General features: G+C 44.3%; 1 protein-coding gene across 4 annotated transcripts; it reads left to right on the top strand.

Annotated features, from left to right (window-relative positions):
- Positions 1 to 204: 204 nt before the first annotated feature.
- Positions 205 to 19,438, top strand: npy8ar (neuropeptide Y receptor Y8a). Of its 4 annotated transcripts, none has more exons than XM_057019226.1 (7): positions 208 to 366; positions 3,319 to 3,421; positions 13,422 to 14,004; positions 14,107 to 14,348; positions 14,556 to 14,618; positions 16,780 to 16,926; positions 17,102 to 19,438. In XM_057019226.1, the coding sequence occupies exons 3-7, from the start codon at positions 13,696 to 13,698 to the stop codon at positions 17,559 to 17,561; spliced, it is 1,221 nt and encodes a 406-aa protein (XP_056875206.1). In that variant the 5' UTR covers positions 208 to 366; positions 3,319 to 3,421; positions 13,422 to 13,695; the 3' UTR covers positions 17,562 to 19,438. The 4 variants fall into 4 exon arrangements, with proteins under 4 accessions (XP_056875208.1, XP_056875206.1, XP_056875207.1 ...); XM_057019227.1 differs by having other exon boundaries at positions 3,319 to 3,436; XM_057019225.1 differs by lacking the exon at positions 3,319 to 3,421 and having other exon boundaries at positions 209 to 366.
- Positions 19,439 to 19,740: the final 302 nt, after the last annotated feature.

The raw sequence follows: 19,740 nt of genomic DNA, 5'->3' as shown, positions 1-19,740 counted from the left end.
TCACGGTGATTAAATGTGAAAGTTCCACCATTTGCATGTTAAATCACGCCAGTTTTTCAGCCTAATGAGAGACGGTTTTCCTCCTGCCCTGCAGCTTCACTCAAGCGTGCGTCTGCAGACTTGACAAACCCCTGAACGATTAAGGTTGTGCACATCCCTGGAAGCGGAGAAAATCCGCTCTCCGCAGTTGATCCTACTCCAAACTCCACACTGACCCGCGTTCGCCGCTCTTGCACGCGCCCAATCACACGCACAGGCGCGTGTACGCCTGCGCGCACCCACGCCTCACTGTGAGGGAACGACATCGTCAGATGGACTCCAGCAGCAGTCTGTGGATGCAGACGGCGGCACCGACAGCCCGGACAGGTGAGTGCGCATCTGCCGCTTCCTCCTCCTCCACCTCCTCCTCCTCCTTTTCTTCCTCCACCTCCGCGCGCATGTGTTTCATTGTGTTATTCAATTGTTAAAACGGGTCACATTTGCATTTTTATTTTTTAAATTCTCTGCTGCGCCAGCGTGCAGATGTTGGAGAAAATGGCACATGCACGCAGGGTGGCCGCTGACAGAGGCTGTTTAAAGAGGCTCAAATTTGGATCCGAGCAGTAACTTAGATTTCTGTCAGACTCAAAAGAAAATCAAACGGCCTAAACTTCGTGTGTGCGGCGTAACGAGTCTAATTGGGCCATCGTGGATTAATTGACTGCGACCGAAACTTATTTTCTGCATCTCTCGCGTAAATTCTTGGTCCTCACGTTTTGCTATTGTCTTTCTCCACCAAAACAGGTCGTATCTGTGTTGTTTGTACCATAAAATGAATCGGCTGCCCTGAAGGAATGGCAAAAACAATTCATTTATTTTAGTGCAAATACATCAGTTGTGAGTTCCAGCAATGTGACATTTAAAACGTCAAGATTTGCAATAATGTTTTTTTTTTTCAATTCAGCATCAGCAACAAGATGCATAATGCATGTTTTCTTTTATATTTCACTATTTCCTAAACAGTCCAGCAGCTGCAACGCAGAAGGTGACCGTTACATTCTAAAATCCTTATCTGGGGATCACAGGACACACTGTCACCCTTCGTTTTGTTTTTTCACTGAAACGGAGGTGTTGTCAGCACGGGGCATGTTCTGCTGTGACAGACACGAAGGACATCTTGTGGGGTTGAAACAGTGACGTCTCAGATGTCCGCAGTTGTCACAAATGTTTTTTGTAGCTTTAGTAGAAATCAAAGGTGACAAGAGCGCAGCGAGTGAGACGGCAGCCTCGGGTCCGACTATATTTAAGCTCCTGCTCTGGGTCCTAAACGAGGTGTGGTGTGCCCAGCTTCTCTTACCAGTGCAGTGCTGTCAGCTCAGACAGGGATATCTGACAAGTTTCAAGGGCCTGTGGCCAAACAGTCTGAATTTCACTTAAAGGGGTTTCCAGTGAGCTGCACGCTAGCAGCACAGACCATCATTTTAAGGTTTGATTAAACATCGACAAAGCCGAACCGACTTTCACTGTGGCATGAAAAGAAATAATCCATCAAGTCATCATCAACTGTAAGGTTTCTGAAGAATCTCAGACTCAAATTGGGGGTAATGATGGTTGATTCCCAACATTAAATCACCAGATGATAGGAGTCAGCAGGGGCCCCGGAACATTAGCAGAGATTCATAGAAGCTGACGGTTGACCCCTCTAATCAGATGGAATGACTGTAGTTTAAGGGTGTTTTTTTTTTTAATTTTTGGACCTTCTGCAGCCTCATTAGACATTTCATTCGAGCACAGTCTCAGGTCTGCAAGGTTTTACTCTTAATTAAACACGATAGTTAACACACCCGTGCTCACAGGGGCAAGAAGAATAGCATCTCTACGGCTGCACTAATGCGCAGGGTAATTAAATGTAAACAGATCTTTCTCAGTAAAGACACAAGCCATTAATAAGTCCACAGCAGCTGCTCTATTTTGTTTCATTCGAGTTAAAGAGATTCATGTACCTGTTTATTTGGCTCTTCTGTCCTCAAATTTCAGCTTGCAGCAGTCCATTAAACTGGATTTTAATGTGCCTCACTTTCATGCCCTCACTAGATGAATTGGCTACATTAAAGGAAGTCTGTGAAGCCTGTGGCACCAAAAACACAGGCTAGTTTCTTTCCTCCTTTTTGGGGGATGCACATTCGTTTCAGCGAGGTACTCGCAGATGCTACGAGAACTCTGTAGCATGTCTCAGCCACACGATGGCGACCAGCTTGACGATGATAGCAGAACATACGGGAGAGGCGTGACAACGCAGCTCCCTCTGAGTGGGAGCAGCGTCCACTTTGTGCACATGAACAAGCTTGGAGGGCTTTTAATTGCGTGATCTTACTTCTAAAAATGATTATTCCTCTGTTTGTATTGTACTTGCAGTGGGAATCAAATTGCAGTTTCATGAAGAGTGCTCCCTTTAGGACTGAAGTATTCTCAAAGATTATTCATTTTACAGCTGACAGAAAAGCTGCTGTTTATCTCTGATAACACTGTGTTAAATGAATGCTAATGAGTGTTTGCTTGTTGCGATGAGTTTGCTTTCAAAATATCAAAATAAGCCTGGGAAGTCATGTGATCAGTCACGATCATTTCAGCTCAACAAAAATGGCTTGAACTGAACTACTCGGGGGTGGTTGTGGGCTTGTTTGTGGCAACGCCTACGTCTTTGTCCTTAGACGTGTTGCATAAATATTGAAAAGTTCACATGAAGAAAACTGAGACTTCAGGCTTGGCAGATAAGATGGATGAAGCTTCGCCGTCAGGCACATTGTCCTATTTCTCCGCTCTAATGTGGTAGGATTCAGCTCAGCGGGATCCAAGCGTGCATCCTGTGGAAATGCTCCTTCATCTTCATAAAATGTGTAATTTGATTTCTTTTTGTCGAACATTAACATCTATTGACAGTACGAGCCAATAATGACTACATTCCACCTTCCCCTTGAGAGGACTCCCCAGGCGAACATCGACTGTTGACGCAATAAACATTATTTTTATAATTCTTTCCAGGCATTTTGCTAACCGCAGGTTCACAAAGAATAATGATTCGTCTTGACAGCGATAATGGCGAGCCTCTTAATTTGGCAAATAAACAAAGGCTGCACTGCGCGCCTGGATCATTGGGAAAGTGTCTTATCCTTTGGAAGATTATTTCTCATTCTTTTAAGCTTCCTATTTCATTCTCTTCATTGACAAGTTGCTATATTGTCACCGTTGTTACTGACATATCGCTCCCTTGGGTAATCTCCCATGCAGACCAATGGCACGAGCCATAATTATATGCTAATCATCTGCATTTTCCAATAGGAGGAAGTGGTGACACCATATCAATCATTGATCGGACCTTCGGCGTATCGACCCCTTTTTCTGGTGTGTGTGAAATGATGTTTCCCCTCCTTCCATCGAAAAGGTGAAGGCTTTAAAGGTGCGATCTGACATTCTTCGGACGCTTCGCTCAGGGACACAACCTCCAAAAGCAAAACAAGGCCAGTTGGGAATCGCTCTACTTCATTTGTAATCTGCAGGTGTTCTGGTTTTCCGGAATTTTCCCAAGGCCGAGAAAGCTGTTTTTGCATTACTGACATTCACAATCTGAATGAAGTGGAGCCTAACTGGTGCAGCCAGTTCTTTACAAGCCGGGGCAACCAATCGCTGCGCTCGTGTGAGGAGCTCCAGCTCATATAGATCTGCGGTTGAGCCTCAGAGTCTGTGCACGTTCACTACGGGAGATTAAAAATGTTTGCATGGCAAGACTTGCGAGAACAGAGCAGCCAAATAATTTTGATGTATATGCATCATGATTCATTGGATTGTTACGGCTGAGCTTGTAACAATCTTCTGCAATATTCAGTGTTTGAATAATTCTGATTGTTCCTACACATATAATCACTCTAATTCAGTGTTTCCAATATAACCCAAGACGGCGTTAGGGCATAGATCCTGGTATACAGTAGAATAAACGTGACATTTCGATGGCCCCTTTTATCCACATCACTGAATTAAGCTTCTGTATGGAGCACCCAAAAACCAAAACCAGCGCTTCATTTGATGTAAAAGCACTTCCAGGATCCTCCTTCTGCGTCAGCTCTGAGCCGGTTTCCTGACAGAGAGGAATATTTGGAATGTTTTAGGTGGGATGATACCGGCAGTCTTTTATTGCCTTTGTGGGACCCAGATCCAGGAACAGACCCAAACCCTCAGTATTACAATTGGATATTAACCGATAAAAAAGGTCTTTGACTCTCTTCAAAACGACCACTCAAACATCAACACGCTGTGAACGTGAAAGCCTGACGGCGTGCGCGAGGATCCGAGAAGGAGACGGAGGTAAAAGCCACCAGGACAGAAAGGGAACCAGGCGAGTTGGATACTTAGATTTAATTTCATGGCGTCCAACAGCTCTGTGTGAGAACCAGACGGGTGGCGTGACTCATCCACCTGCCGGGTGATCGCGCCGCTCACGCCAGCCCAGAATGACACCATTTCGGCACTTCTGTTATTGGGAACCACTGAAGCCACTATTACAGTTAGATGTCCTCACATTTAAAGGGTGGGCCCAGTAGATCTCGCCCTGTTTGTTGATTACTGAGGCCTGGGGGGGGCAGCTGCACTGGAAATACTTCAGGCTTGCATGCGTCCGCGCAAATCATTAGAACGGATTGTTTAAAAGAGCAACCGCACATCAGTCAAACATCGAAAGGGAAGAATGTCAGTCAGATCCACTGAGAGTTGGGCTGAAGGACAGTTGGGTCAATAAGTCCCGGAGCCATTTAACAGCAAATAAATAAACGGCCAGCTAAATATTCATCGATTGACCTGAATGGCACATTGGGTTTCGTGGCCACTTGCCATTTTAGGGTCTAAAAGCAGCGTGCGTCCTTATATAGCCAGCTTTTCCTTCACAGCCTTGATGCTAGCAGCATCAAAAAACATGTAGTGAAACACGAGCAAAGTTCTGTCGAAAGTAGACTGGGGAACAGAAGTCCCACTGCAGCAAATTGCCTCAAAAAGATTTATTTTTCTGGTGGAGCTGCTGTTGCTCCCAGCACCTGGAGTGGAGATGATGTCGAGGGAGCTGGCAGCCGTAATGTGAGGCAGATTACGGAAGCTGACGAACAGACATGGCAGGATTGATGATGCCGGTGAGGATGCATCTATAACTGGAGCGCTGTCATGCTGGTTCGCCGACAGGAACCATTGGTATGTACACCGCCTTGATGATGAGTGTTTACCTATCAGCCGTGTCCGTTTACTTCGAGGCCCTGGCCTGACCCCAGCAAACCTTCTAACACAGCTGGAGACAGGATTGCTTTTAAATTTAAAAATGTTTTAATAGCTAATTTCATGGTGTGCTGTACATGCAGCCAAGTCGAAAAAAATGAGCTAATAAGAGTCCCCGGGGTCCCAAAAGAACACAGAGTAAATTGATTCTCTTGGATGGCCGTGTTCTGCTTCACATAACATTCAGATGGTGAGTGCACAGGAACCAGTAGAGAGGAATAAATCAAGCTCGCTACAAGCTGTTGTATGACTCTGAACACGCCAGTCTTTGACTGATAAACTCTGCACAATGCGAGAGGACAGAAGCCGGGCTCACGTGTTGCGCGCTCTTACAGGGAAGATCAAAAGTCCCTCCGTTTGATGGTTCCTGTGTATGTTTTATTTATTTATGAGGGAAATCATAAAAAAAACAGATATTCTGACAAAAAAAGGAAAGGAAAGGAAAGTTTGGCGTGTTTTCAAATGGATGACCAATCAAGATTAGCGAGGAAGGTTATCAAAACACCAGTGAGGGTGATGAGACAGAGTCATTGGTCTGGGGGGTCTAGGGGGAGGGTCCGCAACAGCCTTTTGAACATCACCAGGAATCATGGATGGTTCTGTGTGGTGGATCCGGGAGCTTTGCAGAGGACAAACTCAGTGAATCAGAAATACTGGGGGATGATGTAAGAGGACCGCGGCTTTGGAAAGGATTTGTTTTCTATCACGAAAATGAGAAAAAGAGAAAAACAAAGCAAAATCAAACTTAAAAATCACATGGGGGGGGTTGAAGGGGTAGCCTGAAGTAGCCAAATCAAAGTTTATTTGTGGTTGGATTTTAAAGCAGGTGTTCAAGGAAGGAAAAGTTATTGCAGTTATATGCAGTTATTAAAGTAGTACACTTAATCAAAGCCCTTCTTTGTCTTTGGCACAGACATGGCGATTAAAAAAATAATTAGTGTAGATGTCATATCAATGAAACCAGGTGACTATAAAGCAGAAAGGTCAGTTCTTGTGGTATTTGGATCTTCAACAAGAGTAATTAACTTTCACAGCACATCTCTTTAAGGGCTAAATATAATGACGTTAGCGTAGCTTGTGTAACAAATGATGTCCCTGGGAAACAAAAAGCAAGTATAATCACCCGTGTATAGAATATTCTGCGTCATCAATGTTTCTTTTGTCCATGAATCTGACGTCCGTTCTGCAGGTTCATCCATCTCTGCTTGCGTTCATTCCAATAACGTGCAGATGTTATCCTGCATTTCTCAGCGCTCGGCGATGACCAGGAGCCAGAACGGCATCACATGGGTTTGAATCAAGCCTGGACGTTTGTGATGCGGGTTGACAAGTGGGAGGTTTTGTTTAATTGTGCCTAAAGGGAGTGACACAATAAAACTGAGTTTTATCCAAATTCTACACACCATCATTTCAGGAAACTGTAGCTTAAACCCAATAAATTCCTCCTTTGACACAAATGATGCATTTGCATTGTGTCATTTACTGCAGGTATTCACTAAAGCAGCCTCCAAATGGCTTCATCACAGCGTGGTTTAAGCCACGCTGGAACAGTGGTGAACCCTCTCGGAAAAAGAAAAGAAAGTGTGTCAGCTAACATTCATTTCTGCTTGGTCTGACTTTGCATTCCACCAATCTGTGCGTCGGGCTGTAATTATAGCTGCAGCTCATGGCTGCTCATTAAACACAGGCACACTGAAATGCACATATAGAAAAGTTTGCAGTGACTATTTGATGGCAGGCTGAGGGTCTGGATGGATTTCCCAGGCATCCGACGGCGTCCTCTCCCTCATTCATAATGACATGCAGGCCAGGTGAGGAGAGGAGAAATTCCCCTCAGACTTGACATCAGTAGATTTCTCTGCCTCTGAATCTCACTCGCTATATGCCGAGTGCTTTCCCACAGCTCCCTGCATAGGAAATGTCAGAGTTGGGTTTCCAGGTAGCTTCCGTTCCAGGAGTTAAAGGCTGCGCAACCACAGTTTTTAGCCATATCAGGGTGAGTGTTTGGAGAATCCAGCAGAAGGTCCATTCACTAAATACGGGGAAGTTAATGAATCCGTTTCAAAAGGTACATCCATCTTTCTTTCCACTGCATTTGGAATCAGTGACGTTGTTGTTCTACACAGTGTCTCTGAGCTTCCTGAAGCCTGTTTTTTCAAATAGAGCTCTTCTTCTTTGAAGTCCAAGTCCGTGTAAAACAAGACGGAGTTGCTCCGGAGTGTGAAATTGGCCATTAGGTGTGGAAGTGGTGGAGCAGGTTAGGTGAAGGTTCAGAGAAGATGCATTTAGGCTCCAAGTGGTAGATTTACATAACCCAAGTGTTAAAATAGCTAAAAATTTCACAACCCTGTCTGTGCTGCTAATGAGCTTGTTAGGAGTCCACCATTAGAGCACGATTCAGTCAGAAAAGCCTGTTGTGTCCGGAAGGAATCATCCAGCTGTGCATGAACAGCCAACTGTTCATGTTCTGTAAGCATATTTGCATTTTAGAGACCCCCCCCCCCCTTGCTTTTTGGATTTTTAATTATCACAATTAAAAGGCAAAATAAAAATGTGTCATCTTCTTAGTTTCCCGTGTCACCGAGATGTCCAAACCTTTTTAAAATAAGACAAAAGAGGGAAAGAGTGGAACACATGAGAACTCCTTGGACCCGTTTAATGAGCGAATCTTGGATCTCAGATCTCAGATCGTTGCTGAGCTTCTCATTTCCACTCTGCTTTTGTGGCAGATGCACAAACGATGCTGCCAAACGTGCTGAAGTCATTTGTTTTTGCTGCATGGTAATATTGATAACTAATAATTTAGTAGCGGATGTGTTAAATGCTTCATTTTATTCGTCGTTGTTTGGTTGCTTTATCGAGTCTGAATGCTCGTTTAGATGAAAGACAACACACAGTTTATATAGATTCAAACCTCTTGCGCTCTTTTTTGTGCTAATGAACATCATCCTCTCTCCCCTGTTTCATCTCCCCATCGCTCAATATGCTGATGCAGATGTTTGAAGTGGAGTTAACTGTAAACATGCGGGTATGCGCAGGCTAGTATTGCCCCCCCAGCAGGACTGGCTGACAGCTGTCTGGCCCATCTGAGCTGACCTTTATGTCTTCTGGATGAATCATTTAATAGATTTGCCCAATCCCTGCCCCACTGGCATCAGTTCACTGCACCCTCAGGCTCTGATCTGTTAAATATATTGGCAGGGCTGCGCCTTCAGGGTTAAATTTGATGGGAAGATCAGGGGAATTAGTTCACCACAAGGCTGCTGGATGAGTCGGCGGCACAATACAAGTTGATGAAACATGGCACAGCGTTTGATGGGGATGTAATTCATCATCTCTCCCACAACCGGGAGGTGATTGCCACTCATTCATCAGGGCATCATCGCACTTTAATTTGAAATGAAGTGCCTGAAGTGGGTGAGGAGAATTTTAAAAAGTCTGATTTGGGAAATTCTGCAGATATTTCCCAGGATGTTGATGATCCAGAGCCCTTTACTGTCCAGCCGGATTTGAAAAGATTATCACATTTGATCGATCAGCGGTGAAATGCAGTTTATTGTGGTGATTCTTTCAAATTGGTCCAGTGTTTTGGAGGAATTAACGGTCCGTGTGAGGCTGCCAGCGTTATTCCGACTGTGACTCAGGAAACTTTGAAGTGGCACGAGAGGAGGTGGGGATTACTGCAACTTGAGAGGACGAGGTTGTTGACGAGGATCTTGTTTGATCTCCAGCAGCGTGTCGCTGTGTGGGCTTGCATAAGTCCGTGTGTGCAACCGCGCACGTGCAAGTCTGTGGGTCGGCGTGTGATAAATAATGACGACAAAGTCGGGGGAGGAAGTGAGAACCGAGATTGAGAATTTGTACATGTTTGGTTGGTTTTTTGTTTTTTTTTGCTCTTTTTTTAGCAAATCTGAATGGCACGTGTCCAAATGTGCTGCAGTTATATACGAAGGTGCATTTCTGTTTGTCCTCTAAACCATTTTGTCCTTGAATTCATCCTCTGCTGCCAATTTCTTCTGTTTGTTGTTTTTTTTTTTTCTTTCCACTTTCGCTCCTGCCAGTCTTGCCTCCCCTCCCTGCCGCATCGGAGAGCCGCTGTGCTTCGCTATCCTCCCTCAAGGAAACGCTTGGAATCTAAACAGACAATGGTCCTAAACACTTATCTGTGTTCGTCAGCAAGAAGCAAATCATGATTTAGTTTAAACCGAATGGATTAACTAGCTACTCTGGCTGCCCCAATTCTACAGTCAGATTGTAGTTATTTATATCTCCACAGCCCGAAGACCAACAGCAAGCAGAAAACATCATTGCGGCGTCCTCATCCGAGTCTGCCTGTAATCTGCAAGGTGATGACAGCGTTTAAATGCTCTTTACCTCCATAAAAGTCTCAAGGCAGCATTAAGATCTGTCGGGGCATTTTTTTACGGGCAGAGATGATGCTCGATAGTCGTCCCCAAAGGATGATCCTATTTTGGTGGAGCCCAGCAGATCTGCAGGTGGAAGAGGGCGATAGAAAGATTCTCAGAGTTGTTGTTTTTTTAATCATCTTTACCAGAACTGGTAGAACATCCTGTGGTGAAGCTGCAACACCGGAATTGTGTCCCTGGTTCTGCTTTAGTCTTCACACACCCAACACTTTTGTAGTCACAGGCTAATCAATAAATATTGATCCCATTTATAAGAGGTTTCGAAATTACAGGCTCAGAAAAATAGTAATTAAGGGTGTGTTGGGCTGGGCTGCAAGTTCATAATAAAGCATCATGTTTGTGTTGGATATTTTATTTTAGTTTTTTCTTATTGTAGGCTTTTAAAATTAACAGGTTAGTGCAGGATGGATCATTATTGGAATCACCGGGAAGCGTAGATGGGCAGAGCAGTATAAAAACAACAGGAAGAACCTGCTGACCAGCTTAGTGGGTCTGATTATGAAGAAAACAAAGAGGGGAGCAGTAATAAACATGTAGTGATCTGCACAGACTGCAGGGAGTGCTTCTTGCCTAAGATCAGCACCACAGGCTTGAAGCACCATCTCAGCGGGCATGCTGGAGTCAAGGCTTCAGCTTCATCAAAATGTACACATGTGCCTCTGTTTATTTTTCCATTTATTCCACTGTGAATGGAGAAAAATTGGAATTTCTTGGGCGCATTTATACAATTATTTTTAAAATATCAATGCAGAATCAAACAAATAAATACTGTCACCACAGTTTTTTGTGGATGTAATTTATGGCTAATACCGCATCTTGCCGACAGGGGGCGCCACACTGCATCGGTATCGTTTAAGACCCCTTGTGTTTGAAGATATTTCAAGCAAAGTATCCAGATAAACACAAGTGTATCTCAAATCGACTATCATTGTCTCCAGGATGCTGCTATCATCACCCTGTTGTGTTATGTGTCCTTGGGGGCGGGGGGAGGGGGGTTTGGCTGTTTAGATCATAGCAACAGCAAAAAAAAGGAAAATGATACATGGCCTTTAAGAAAGGTTATTATATAAACAGATTACATGGCAATAGAGCCCATATATACTGTACATCCTCTCTGATCTGCTGAGAAAACTGGGGCATGAGATACAGAATTATATTTGGCTAAATAATTCCGAAAGCAAGAAGAAGAAGGCTCGATGACGGGTTATAAATTTCAGAGCAGACGGACGAAGCGGAAATACCCTTTTGTTCATCCTCTTCGTAAGCTTTGAATGGAGATTTATGAAAATAAATTTACAATTATCTCCGCTCCGCAGGCTATGACCTTTTAGCGATGAACCCGTGAAGGCTGTTTCTCTGTTCCTCTTTCTTTTTGAGCAGGTATTTTGGGGGACACCTGATCTGATCCAAATAATTCAAGTGAAAGGAAGGAATTTACCAGTATAATCAGCCAGTTTTTACATTTGTGCTGTTGTGTATTTAATTTGTTAGTATTAGAATACTAGAAAAGCAGATAACACAACATCATGAACAGTTTCATAAGTCCATTTAATAATAAATTAAAGCTAAAGACAAGAAATAGTACTGTAAATCTGCTTATTAATAATGCACCATTTTGTACAGAGAAGTTATCACAACACTGCACTTAGCAGAATGTAATGACTGTGGTCACATTTAGATTTGCTGCTGATGTTCTGGGAAAATAAAACACTTTCTGGTAATTTATTCATAGATAATAATGTGTATGTCCATCCATTAAAGGCTTGTACATGAGTTTGTAGCATTATCTGGACAGGACGAAGGCAGCGGAATTAGATGTGTCAGATACCACCTATTTGTGGGCTGTTTCCATCAAAGTGTGCGCTCGGCTCCATCTCTGGGATGCAATTTGCTTCAGAGGTCAGACACCAAGGTCACTGCAGCCTCGTTTGTCCCACTGTTGTCGACTATTAAAAACCTTTTAAATTCTTTAACTGTATTCTTCAAACCCTTTGGAGTCCACGCCTGCCCATTGAGGATCCCTTGATGGAGATTTAAACAAACATACTATAATAATAACCGCCATTACACTGCTGTTCCTCCCTCACTTTCACATATATAAGCTCGAGGAATATCACTGGAGCGGACAATGATTGGCTCCTTGCTATGGTGGGATCATGGCGGCAACATGCAGAAAAAGAAGTGGTAATTTAGTTTTGTCTTGCTGGGCTTTCACGGCTCAAGTGCAGCTCGAGACAAACATCCTCATAAGGCTTCCGAGTGTTTGTGTGCTTCTGCCACAATGAGAGCGAGTGCGTTATTACAGGGAGGTGGTGGCTGAACGTGACTCACCGTGGATCAGTTTAGCCCCTGCAAGTGCGCCTCGTTCGTTGGCAGCTCCATGCAGTAGGTCCCATAAAAAAGGTGTCCATGGAAGAAGGAGAACAGCAATGTGAGTGGGAGAAACAGACAGAGCTCGCCCGAGGGAGGCTGGCAGAGAGACCATCCGCTGATTGAATCTATGCACATATTAAGTGTATGTGTGTTACGTGTATGCTAATGAGAGTGAGGATTTAATGACAGCAGTACAGTGGATGTGTGCCAGCCACATATGAAAGATTTTTAATGAGCAGCGACTTCATCAACGAAGACCTCTCGGATAAATGCCAGAAACGAGCCGGGCGCATGCTCTCCGTGTGTCCAGAAGCTTTTATCGGCCTTTTAAAAGAAAGATTAGGTTTCAAAAGGGATGCGTGGCTGCACTAACGACAACAACATGCCGCGTGTTCTCGAGATTGGATTAATAATGGAGCTTATCTTCCGCTTTCACTATCGTTTTCCCCCACATTCATATAAGCTAATTTGGAAGTATTCTGATTTAATAGTGTTCTTGTTAATTCCTGGTGCAGTGTAAAATTTAATCAGAGGCTGCAGATTATACAACAAAAAAGGTCATTTTCTTTGTGATTTATGGCCGCACACTAAAATCCACTTGGCACAGTTGGCATGGATATTCATTTCATATCTGAGGACTAACGAAATAAACATTTTCCAAATTTAGGGCAAACCCATCCTGAATATACTTCAAACATAATGTAATAATTATAGTTTTATAGTTTTGTCCCTTGTGAGCAGTAGTCAAATCATTTTCAAGTTGTTTAGATGCAGTTTTTATAATTGGGTTGATTTATAGTCCCACTGCTGCGTGGTTAACAGGCCGATACCGTTATTTTTAGCACCAAAGTTTCTTTATAATGCTCTTAAATATGGACCTCAAGCCTGAGAAAATGGTTTGGACTTTTCAAAACGCTGAGTCTCGACATTCTTCAGTCTTTCAGATCAAGACGGCAGAAAATGTGAATAATCTTTGTGTCCCGCTCTGACCTTGGAACTCCTATTTGACACGCAGCGCTCTAAATTACACACTGTAAATGAACACAACATTCTCAAATGTTCAGCCTGTCCTTGTTGATCCGGGACTACATAATATAACATTAAGCAACAATGGATTATGTTAATGTGTGCGGCTGCGTGGCAAACTGAGACTCAGAGAGGTGAAAGAGAAGGAAAAGGAAGCGCCGGTGCTCTGTTTTCCTCTGTCTCAGCCCACTTTTGTTCTCCCTCCGCACTTGAGCTCCTTTTGTCTTCTTCACCTCAGTCTCAAACCTCTGCTGAGAGTTCTTCATCTTGCTGTCTGTCTCCTGCTTTTCTTCTTCTTCGCAGGGAAACACAGATGCTTTACTAATCCGGGGGGAGCACGGGCAATGAAGAAAAAGGAGGACAACATCTATATTTGAGTCGTTCCTCCCCACGGTCACCATCCCATATCTGCATCATATGAGGCAGTAGTGAACCTGACAGTCCCTCCTCCCCTCCCAACCTGTCACCTCTGCTGTTACCTGGCCCTTTTAGGGAAAGTGAAGTTCACTCACAGCCGGAGGGCTTTCGTCCTATCCAACCCCGACCCCTGACACGCTGCCTCACCCCCCATTCTGCCATGGCCAACGACAGCAGCTTCCTCGGCACGTGGGAGGGCTCTGACTGGGCAGAAACTTCCCAGTGCCCACCTTCCATAGGCGGGGCCACTTTTTGGATCGTCGCATACAGCGCTATCATAGCAATTGGGTTGCTAGGGAACGCAGGCCTGGTATTCATCATTGCCCGGCAACAGGAGCTGCGCAACGTCACCAACATCCTGATCGCCAACCTGTCGTGTTCGGACATCCTCATGTGCGTGGTGTGTCTCCCTGTCACCGTCATATACACGCTGATGGACCGCTGGGTGCTGGGAGAGGCCCTGTGTAAGGTCAGGACCCCCCCAACTCACACACACTTAGACACCCGCATACAATTAAACACCCACACACACTTCCTAACAATGCATAAACCTCTTTTCTTCCTCAACCAGGTGACCCCCTTCGTCCAGTGCATGTCAGTAACCGTCTCCATCTTCTCCTTGGTGCTGATCGCTCTGGAGCGCCACCAGCTGATCCTTCATCCCACTGGCTGGTCCCCCGCTGCGGGACACTCCTACCTGGCGGTGGGGCTGACGTGGCTGGTGGCTTGTTTCATCTCCTTGCCGTTTCTTTCCTTCAACGTCCTGACCAATGACCCCTTCCAGAACATCAGCCTTCCCGCCAACCCTTTCAGGTGCGCTGATGTTGTTGTAGTGGGAGCTGCTCCAACCGTGAGCCAGTTCCATGTCACTTTTTCATCTTAATTGATCAAATGTTTGTAATAGGAACAGTATTTCCTCTGTGCTTTAGAGAACGGCCTTGAAAAACAGAAGGAATCTTGGGTGGATCAGCAGAAAAGATCAAATCCATCCATTTTCTCTTATTCCCTATTCCTAATCAGGGTCACGGGGGTTGCTGGAGCCCAGCAGTCAGCAAGCGAGAGGCAGGAACACACCCCGGACAGGTCACCAGTCCACCACAGGACACACACTGTTCTCTCACACACTCACATTTCTGCAGTCAACCTAATGTGCGTGTTTTGGGACTGTGGAAGGATAATAAACAATTGATGTCATTTCAAAAGCGATTTCACAGTTTGTGACATAATCAGAGCTCCCTGTGCAAGTGCACCATTTCGTAGGTGAGACATTTGGATTCGGAGTCAACAGGCAGAACTGTAAATCAAATTTAAATGATTCCGCCTGTGTCAACGGACCTGCCGAGGCCGCAGAGCGGAGCCTTCCTCTGCAAATTTCCATACAGACCGCCTGGAATGTTTGGTTTATTTTGCTGGCTGAGGATCCCATTTACATTATGCTGATTCGGAGCACTCATTTTGGCATGAAATTGCCTTTAATCAGCTTCGTCCACCCTTCGCCATCAGGTTTCGGTGGATAATGGACCAAAAGGTTGGTTTCAGGGTGGCTTCACCAAACCTAAGCAGCAAAGCTTGCTGCGCGTCAGCACGCTAAAAGTAATTTTAGTGACTCTTTTCCTGCAGGATCCAGGTAGCAATGCCATATTTTTAAGTGCTTTCTGTCTAGAAATGTTGACTGCTTTGACATCTGGCACATGCTGCTGTGACGCAAGGAGCCACAGGAGGCTTAAGATTGAAGCTGACACGGAAGATGAAAAATCCCCATTAGTCTGAGGACCGCGTCAGATATGGAGAATAAAATATAACTGCTCTCTCTGTCTGTAGAACTGCTCCCTCCTCAGCTGCACAGCTGAAGTGTAACATTAGAGAACAGAGGGATGCAAAAAAAAATCTTAATCTTAATCTTAATCTAGATCTTGATCTCAGTAGATCGAGTCAAAAGCCATTTATAAAAGAATGCACTCAGTGGAATGCAGCTCCCGAGTCCTGACTGTTAACTATGGGATGGTGTATGAGAGTCAAATGAAAAGCTCTCCCAGGATGGTCGAAGCAAATATCCAATTAAGTCCTGGCTTCGTCATGTTGGGTTTTTAGCCTCATCAGCTCCATTTTTGTTACTTAGTCCTGAAAACACAATGTGATTAAGTGATTAAGTGAGAAAATGTTGGTTTTTTTTCATTTTCTTTATCATTAATTAAGGTGCAACTATCAGCGACAACGGATTATTTGCAACAATCAGAATTTGTGTAAATGTTTAGTCAAGCCTGAGGTTCCTGTTGACTCTTCACCATTTTGAGCTGTTGTTTTCCGCAGCAGACACAAACACTGTGTTCTTAAATAAGCGTTTGAACAGTTGATCTTGGGACCTGTAACTGCATTATAAAGCCTTCAAACGTTTTTAGAGCTCTGAGGAGTTTCCTATTGTAGAGTTTGTTTGTCTGTTTCCAAAATTGGGTCATGTGTTTAAAATTGGATCAAAGGAGGTTCAGAAAAATCAGAATCTGTCATCGCTCATAAATACAGGACTCATAGCTGCACTGATATTAGTGTATTTAATGCAAATTACACGATCTATGACTGTGAACTTTCATATTCTTGGGTTCCATTTAGGCCCATCTCTGAGGGTTAAACTGTGCAGTGGCACCTTCTTCGCCGTTCTGTCCTTTTGTTCGTTCTTGAGGACAAAATGCTTTCAGGAGCTCTTGGCTGTGCACTAGAATCAAACTGTTCCATCATTCAAAAAGATGCCTCCCACCTGCTAACAAACAAGTCCAACCAAGATGTTCTTTCTTCTCCATGGGCTCTCAGCACAGTTTGAAACAAAATCAAAAAAAAAAATATTTTTTAAGAAAGAACAATAAAAGAAATGAGTTTGAAATCACTGGAGCTGTATTAAGGATGCACGATATTTCTCCATCTGGCAAGTTATCCTCCAAAAATGAGGATTTTTTTTTTTTGTCATTTTTAATTATCAGCTAATCCATATTAAGCCCATAAAGGCAAACAATAGCGATGGCTTCTATTTATTCAACAAGTTTCTACAGTGGTGCAGTAACATTCGAGGAAGACACAAGAAGACATTTGTAGCCTGTGAGCATTGATAGTTTTTGATGAAACTGAACTAAAAAAGACCATTTAGTGCAGTATATCTTATCTCACTGGCAACAGCCAACTGTTGGTGGTGGCTGAAGACATCGTATCGTGCATCCCTAATAAACACCTTAATCTCTACTATGTTTTGTGTCAGGGATCATTTGATCTGTATGGAGCTGTGGCCCTCGAACAAGCATCGCCTTGCCTACATGACGTCGCTGCTAGTTTTCCAGTACTGCCTGCCGCTCGTGCTAGTGCTGCTCTGCTACCTCAGGATCTTCCTTCGCCTGAAACGACGCAGGTCACAAAGCTATATTTTGTTCCTCGCAAGTTGCTATCACAACAAATTTGTCGCAGCTCCTGTTTTCCCTTTTGTTCCGCGGCGCAGTCCTCTTTATTGAGTCTCTTTGCCTGAGGTCTGCAGCGGTATTTCACAGTGAATCGCCTGACAATGGGCCTCATGCTGTGTCACACAGGGACATGCTGGAGCGCAGCAGACGAACCCGGGGAGCCCAGAGGATTAACGTGATGCTGCTAGCCATTGTCGTAGCCTTCGCTCTGTGCTGGCTGCCGCTGAATGTCTTCAATACGCTGTTTGACTGGCACCACCAGGCGCTCCCCGACTGCCAGCACGACGCCATCTTTTCCGCCTGTCACTTGACAGCGATGGCCTCCACCTGCATCAACCCCGTGGTGTACGGCTTCCTCAACAGCAACTTCCAGAAGGAGCTGAAGGCCACCCTGCAGCGCTGCCAGTGCAGCAACCGCACCACCGAGAGCTACGAGAGCTTCCCTCTCTCCACCGTGGGCAGCGAGGGGCTGACAAAAGCCACTTCCATCAACAGGATGGGATCGGTCTGCGTCCTCTCAGCCCGGCCTGAGGTCAGCACGGCAATACCCGTGAAAACAATTCCAGGCAACACTGAGGAGCGGTGAAAAATTCTTGTGTAACAAGCGACTGGCAGGTAAATGGCCCGTGAGTGGGTGGCTGTAGGGCCAGTGTTTATCAGAAAAGCTCTTTTATGTCCAAAACACTTTACTTCAGTTCTGCAGTTCTATTGCCAGAGTTTCAGAAGAGCTTTTTCTCCTAAGTGGAATGTTCAGAGACAGGAAAGAATGACGGTAGAGACGAGAAGTATCAAAGGACTGGGATATTAAAATGGACCCAAACCTGTTACACCGGAAAACAGCACAATAGCCTGCACATGTACAGTTAGACATATGTTTAATCAGAGATATCTCAACAAGCACCTGTTTTAAGATTCAAAAAGTGAGACATACCAAATGATGATGTTCAAACAGCCAGCCCACAGCGGATCTGCCACATTTCCGGCACATCTGCGTCGGATTTATTATTTAGAATTTCTTTCTTTCTCAGTTGAGATAAAAATGTGTCTGATTCCTGCCAATCACACTACACAGAGGTGCATTAAGGTCAGATTTAAATCAACTTCCCACAGCTGTGTGTCGGCGTGGATGCACCGATTGTTCTTCACACCCATCCGGGCATCGTTGTCGAGACAACATCAGATCCAGATTGCAAAAACTCGAACCTTAACGATCACATGGATGTACGAGGCAGCACACCTGCCCCGGGACTGTACAGTGTTTCGACCTGTTGGGCCTCACGTGACATCTTCACACGTCTGCTGCCTGTATTTACAAGTTGTGTTTGACCATATAAGCAAAAGAAATCTATATTTTATCCATACAGACACGCAGACTGTCAGATTTAAACAGAGACAAATATGGGCGAGAACTGCGACACATACTGGCAAAGTCCTCATCTAATGTATTTGATTTCATTGGTTGTGGTCAGAAAAGGAACGGTATCAATGTTATTAGACAAAATGTGCTTGTAAATTATAATTTCTTAGCTCACTTTAGGCTGATCATGTGAGCATGTTCCAAAAGGAGTTGGGAAAATGAAGTTTGCTGATCTGGGTCCACGCAGCAGCGTGTAATTATGTTTGTAGCCATGGAAGTGACAGGGTCGCTGCAGTGCATCATGGGCAAATTGGCGTTTTACATCAGTACCCACCAGTCGATTCCCAAAACTTTGATCATTCTTGCTTGTTTTCCACCAAAATGACAGATTGTATTACTCAAAATTGTCGTTTGCTGTTTTTGGTGGGTTTCACAGACGACCTCAGATCATTTTCTATGTGAAATAAAGTGTAAATTCCATTATTACTAGTGAATACTGTTGACATGAGCATGTCGTAGTAAGCATTCCAAAAGTGTGGTAGAAATTACAAGTGCTTGACTTCAGTGGAACGACGAGGCTGCCTCATTTCCGTATATTAGCATATAACTCATGAAGGCTTCATTAACGTCCCCTGAACCAGTGATGGATAAGTCGAATAATGTGCATTAAGAAACTTGAGTGGGTTTCTCTAGTTCCCCGTGGCTGAGTTATTCATGCGTAGCTGCATTCGTGCTAAGTCTGTGAAAGATGCTGTTACAGTTGTCGCCGCTCAGCCTTACTTTTCTGAATGAAATTCTCAAGAATGTTGCAGATACTGAGCATATTTTGTAGCAGTTTTCACACCAAATGAAGTTTATATCGTAACTTTACTTTTGTTTCTCTTTGCCTCACACGTCGTGATTGAAACATCCGTGGTGGCTTTGGTGTGTTCTTCTTTTGGTTGCTATGACTGTGCTGGGACCAGGCATGAGCCCCAGACAGTGGCCACCATCCAGTGTATCTATTTATTGTAAGAGATGATGAGTTTTGACTTTTTTCCTTCCCTGAATTTATGACTTTACTGTAGCCGTGTAATTAAACTTGTGTGTGTGTGGGGGGAAAAGTGGCTTTTTCATATGTCTCATTTATTGAGAGAGTTGTTTCAAGCCGGGAGTTTGCAAACTCATCTGACAAATTACTTATCGCTGGCAACAATACGCACGGTGACGTGCACCGAATGTCTCCCCGGTGTCAAAATAAGCCTTTTTCCTGGAGAGATTAAAAACGTTTTGTAGTAAATCGCTGAATCCAACGGTAAGTCGAAGATGTTAGCGTTATCCTAAACCCTTCTTTCCCGGCGTTAATGTCAACCCAGAGCACAATTCAGTGGAGAAAAATGAATAACAAAGAAAAAAAGTCACATCTATA

Source organism: Takifugu flavidus, chromosome 20 (genome assembly GCF_003711565.1).
Source record: "Takifugu flavidus isolate HTHZ2018 chromosome 20, ASM371156v2, whole genome shotgun sequence".
In the NCBI taxonomy this organism is placed as follows: Eukaryota; Metazoa; Chordata; class Actinopteri; order Tetraodontiformes; family Tetraodontidae; genus Takifugu; species Takifugu flavidus.
Note: the sequence above shows the minus strand (reverse complement) of the source record. Positions and strands in the feature narration are given on the sequence as shown.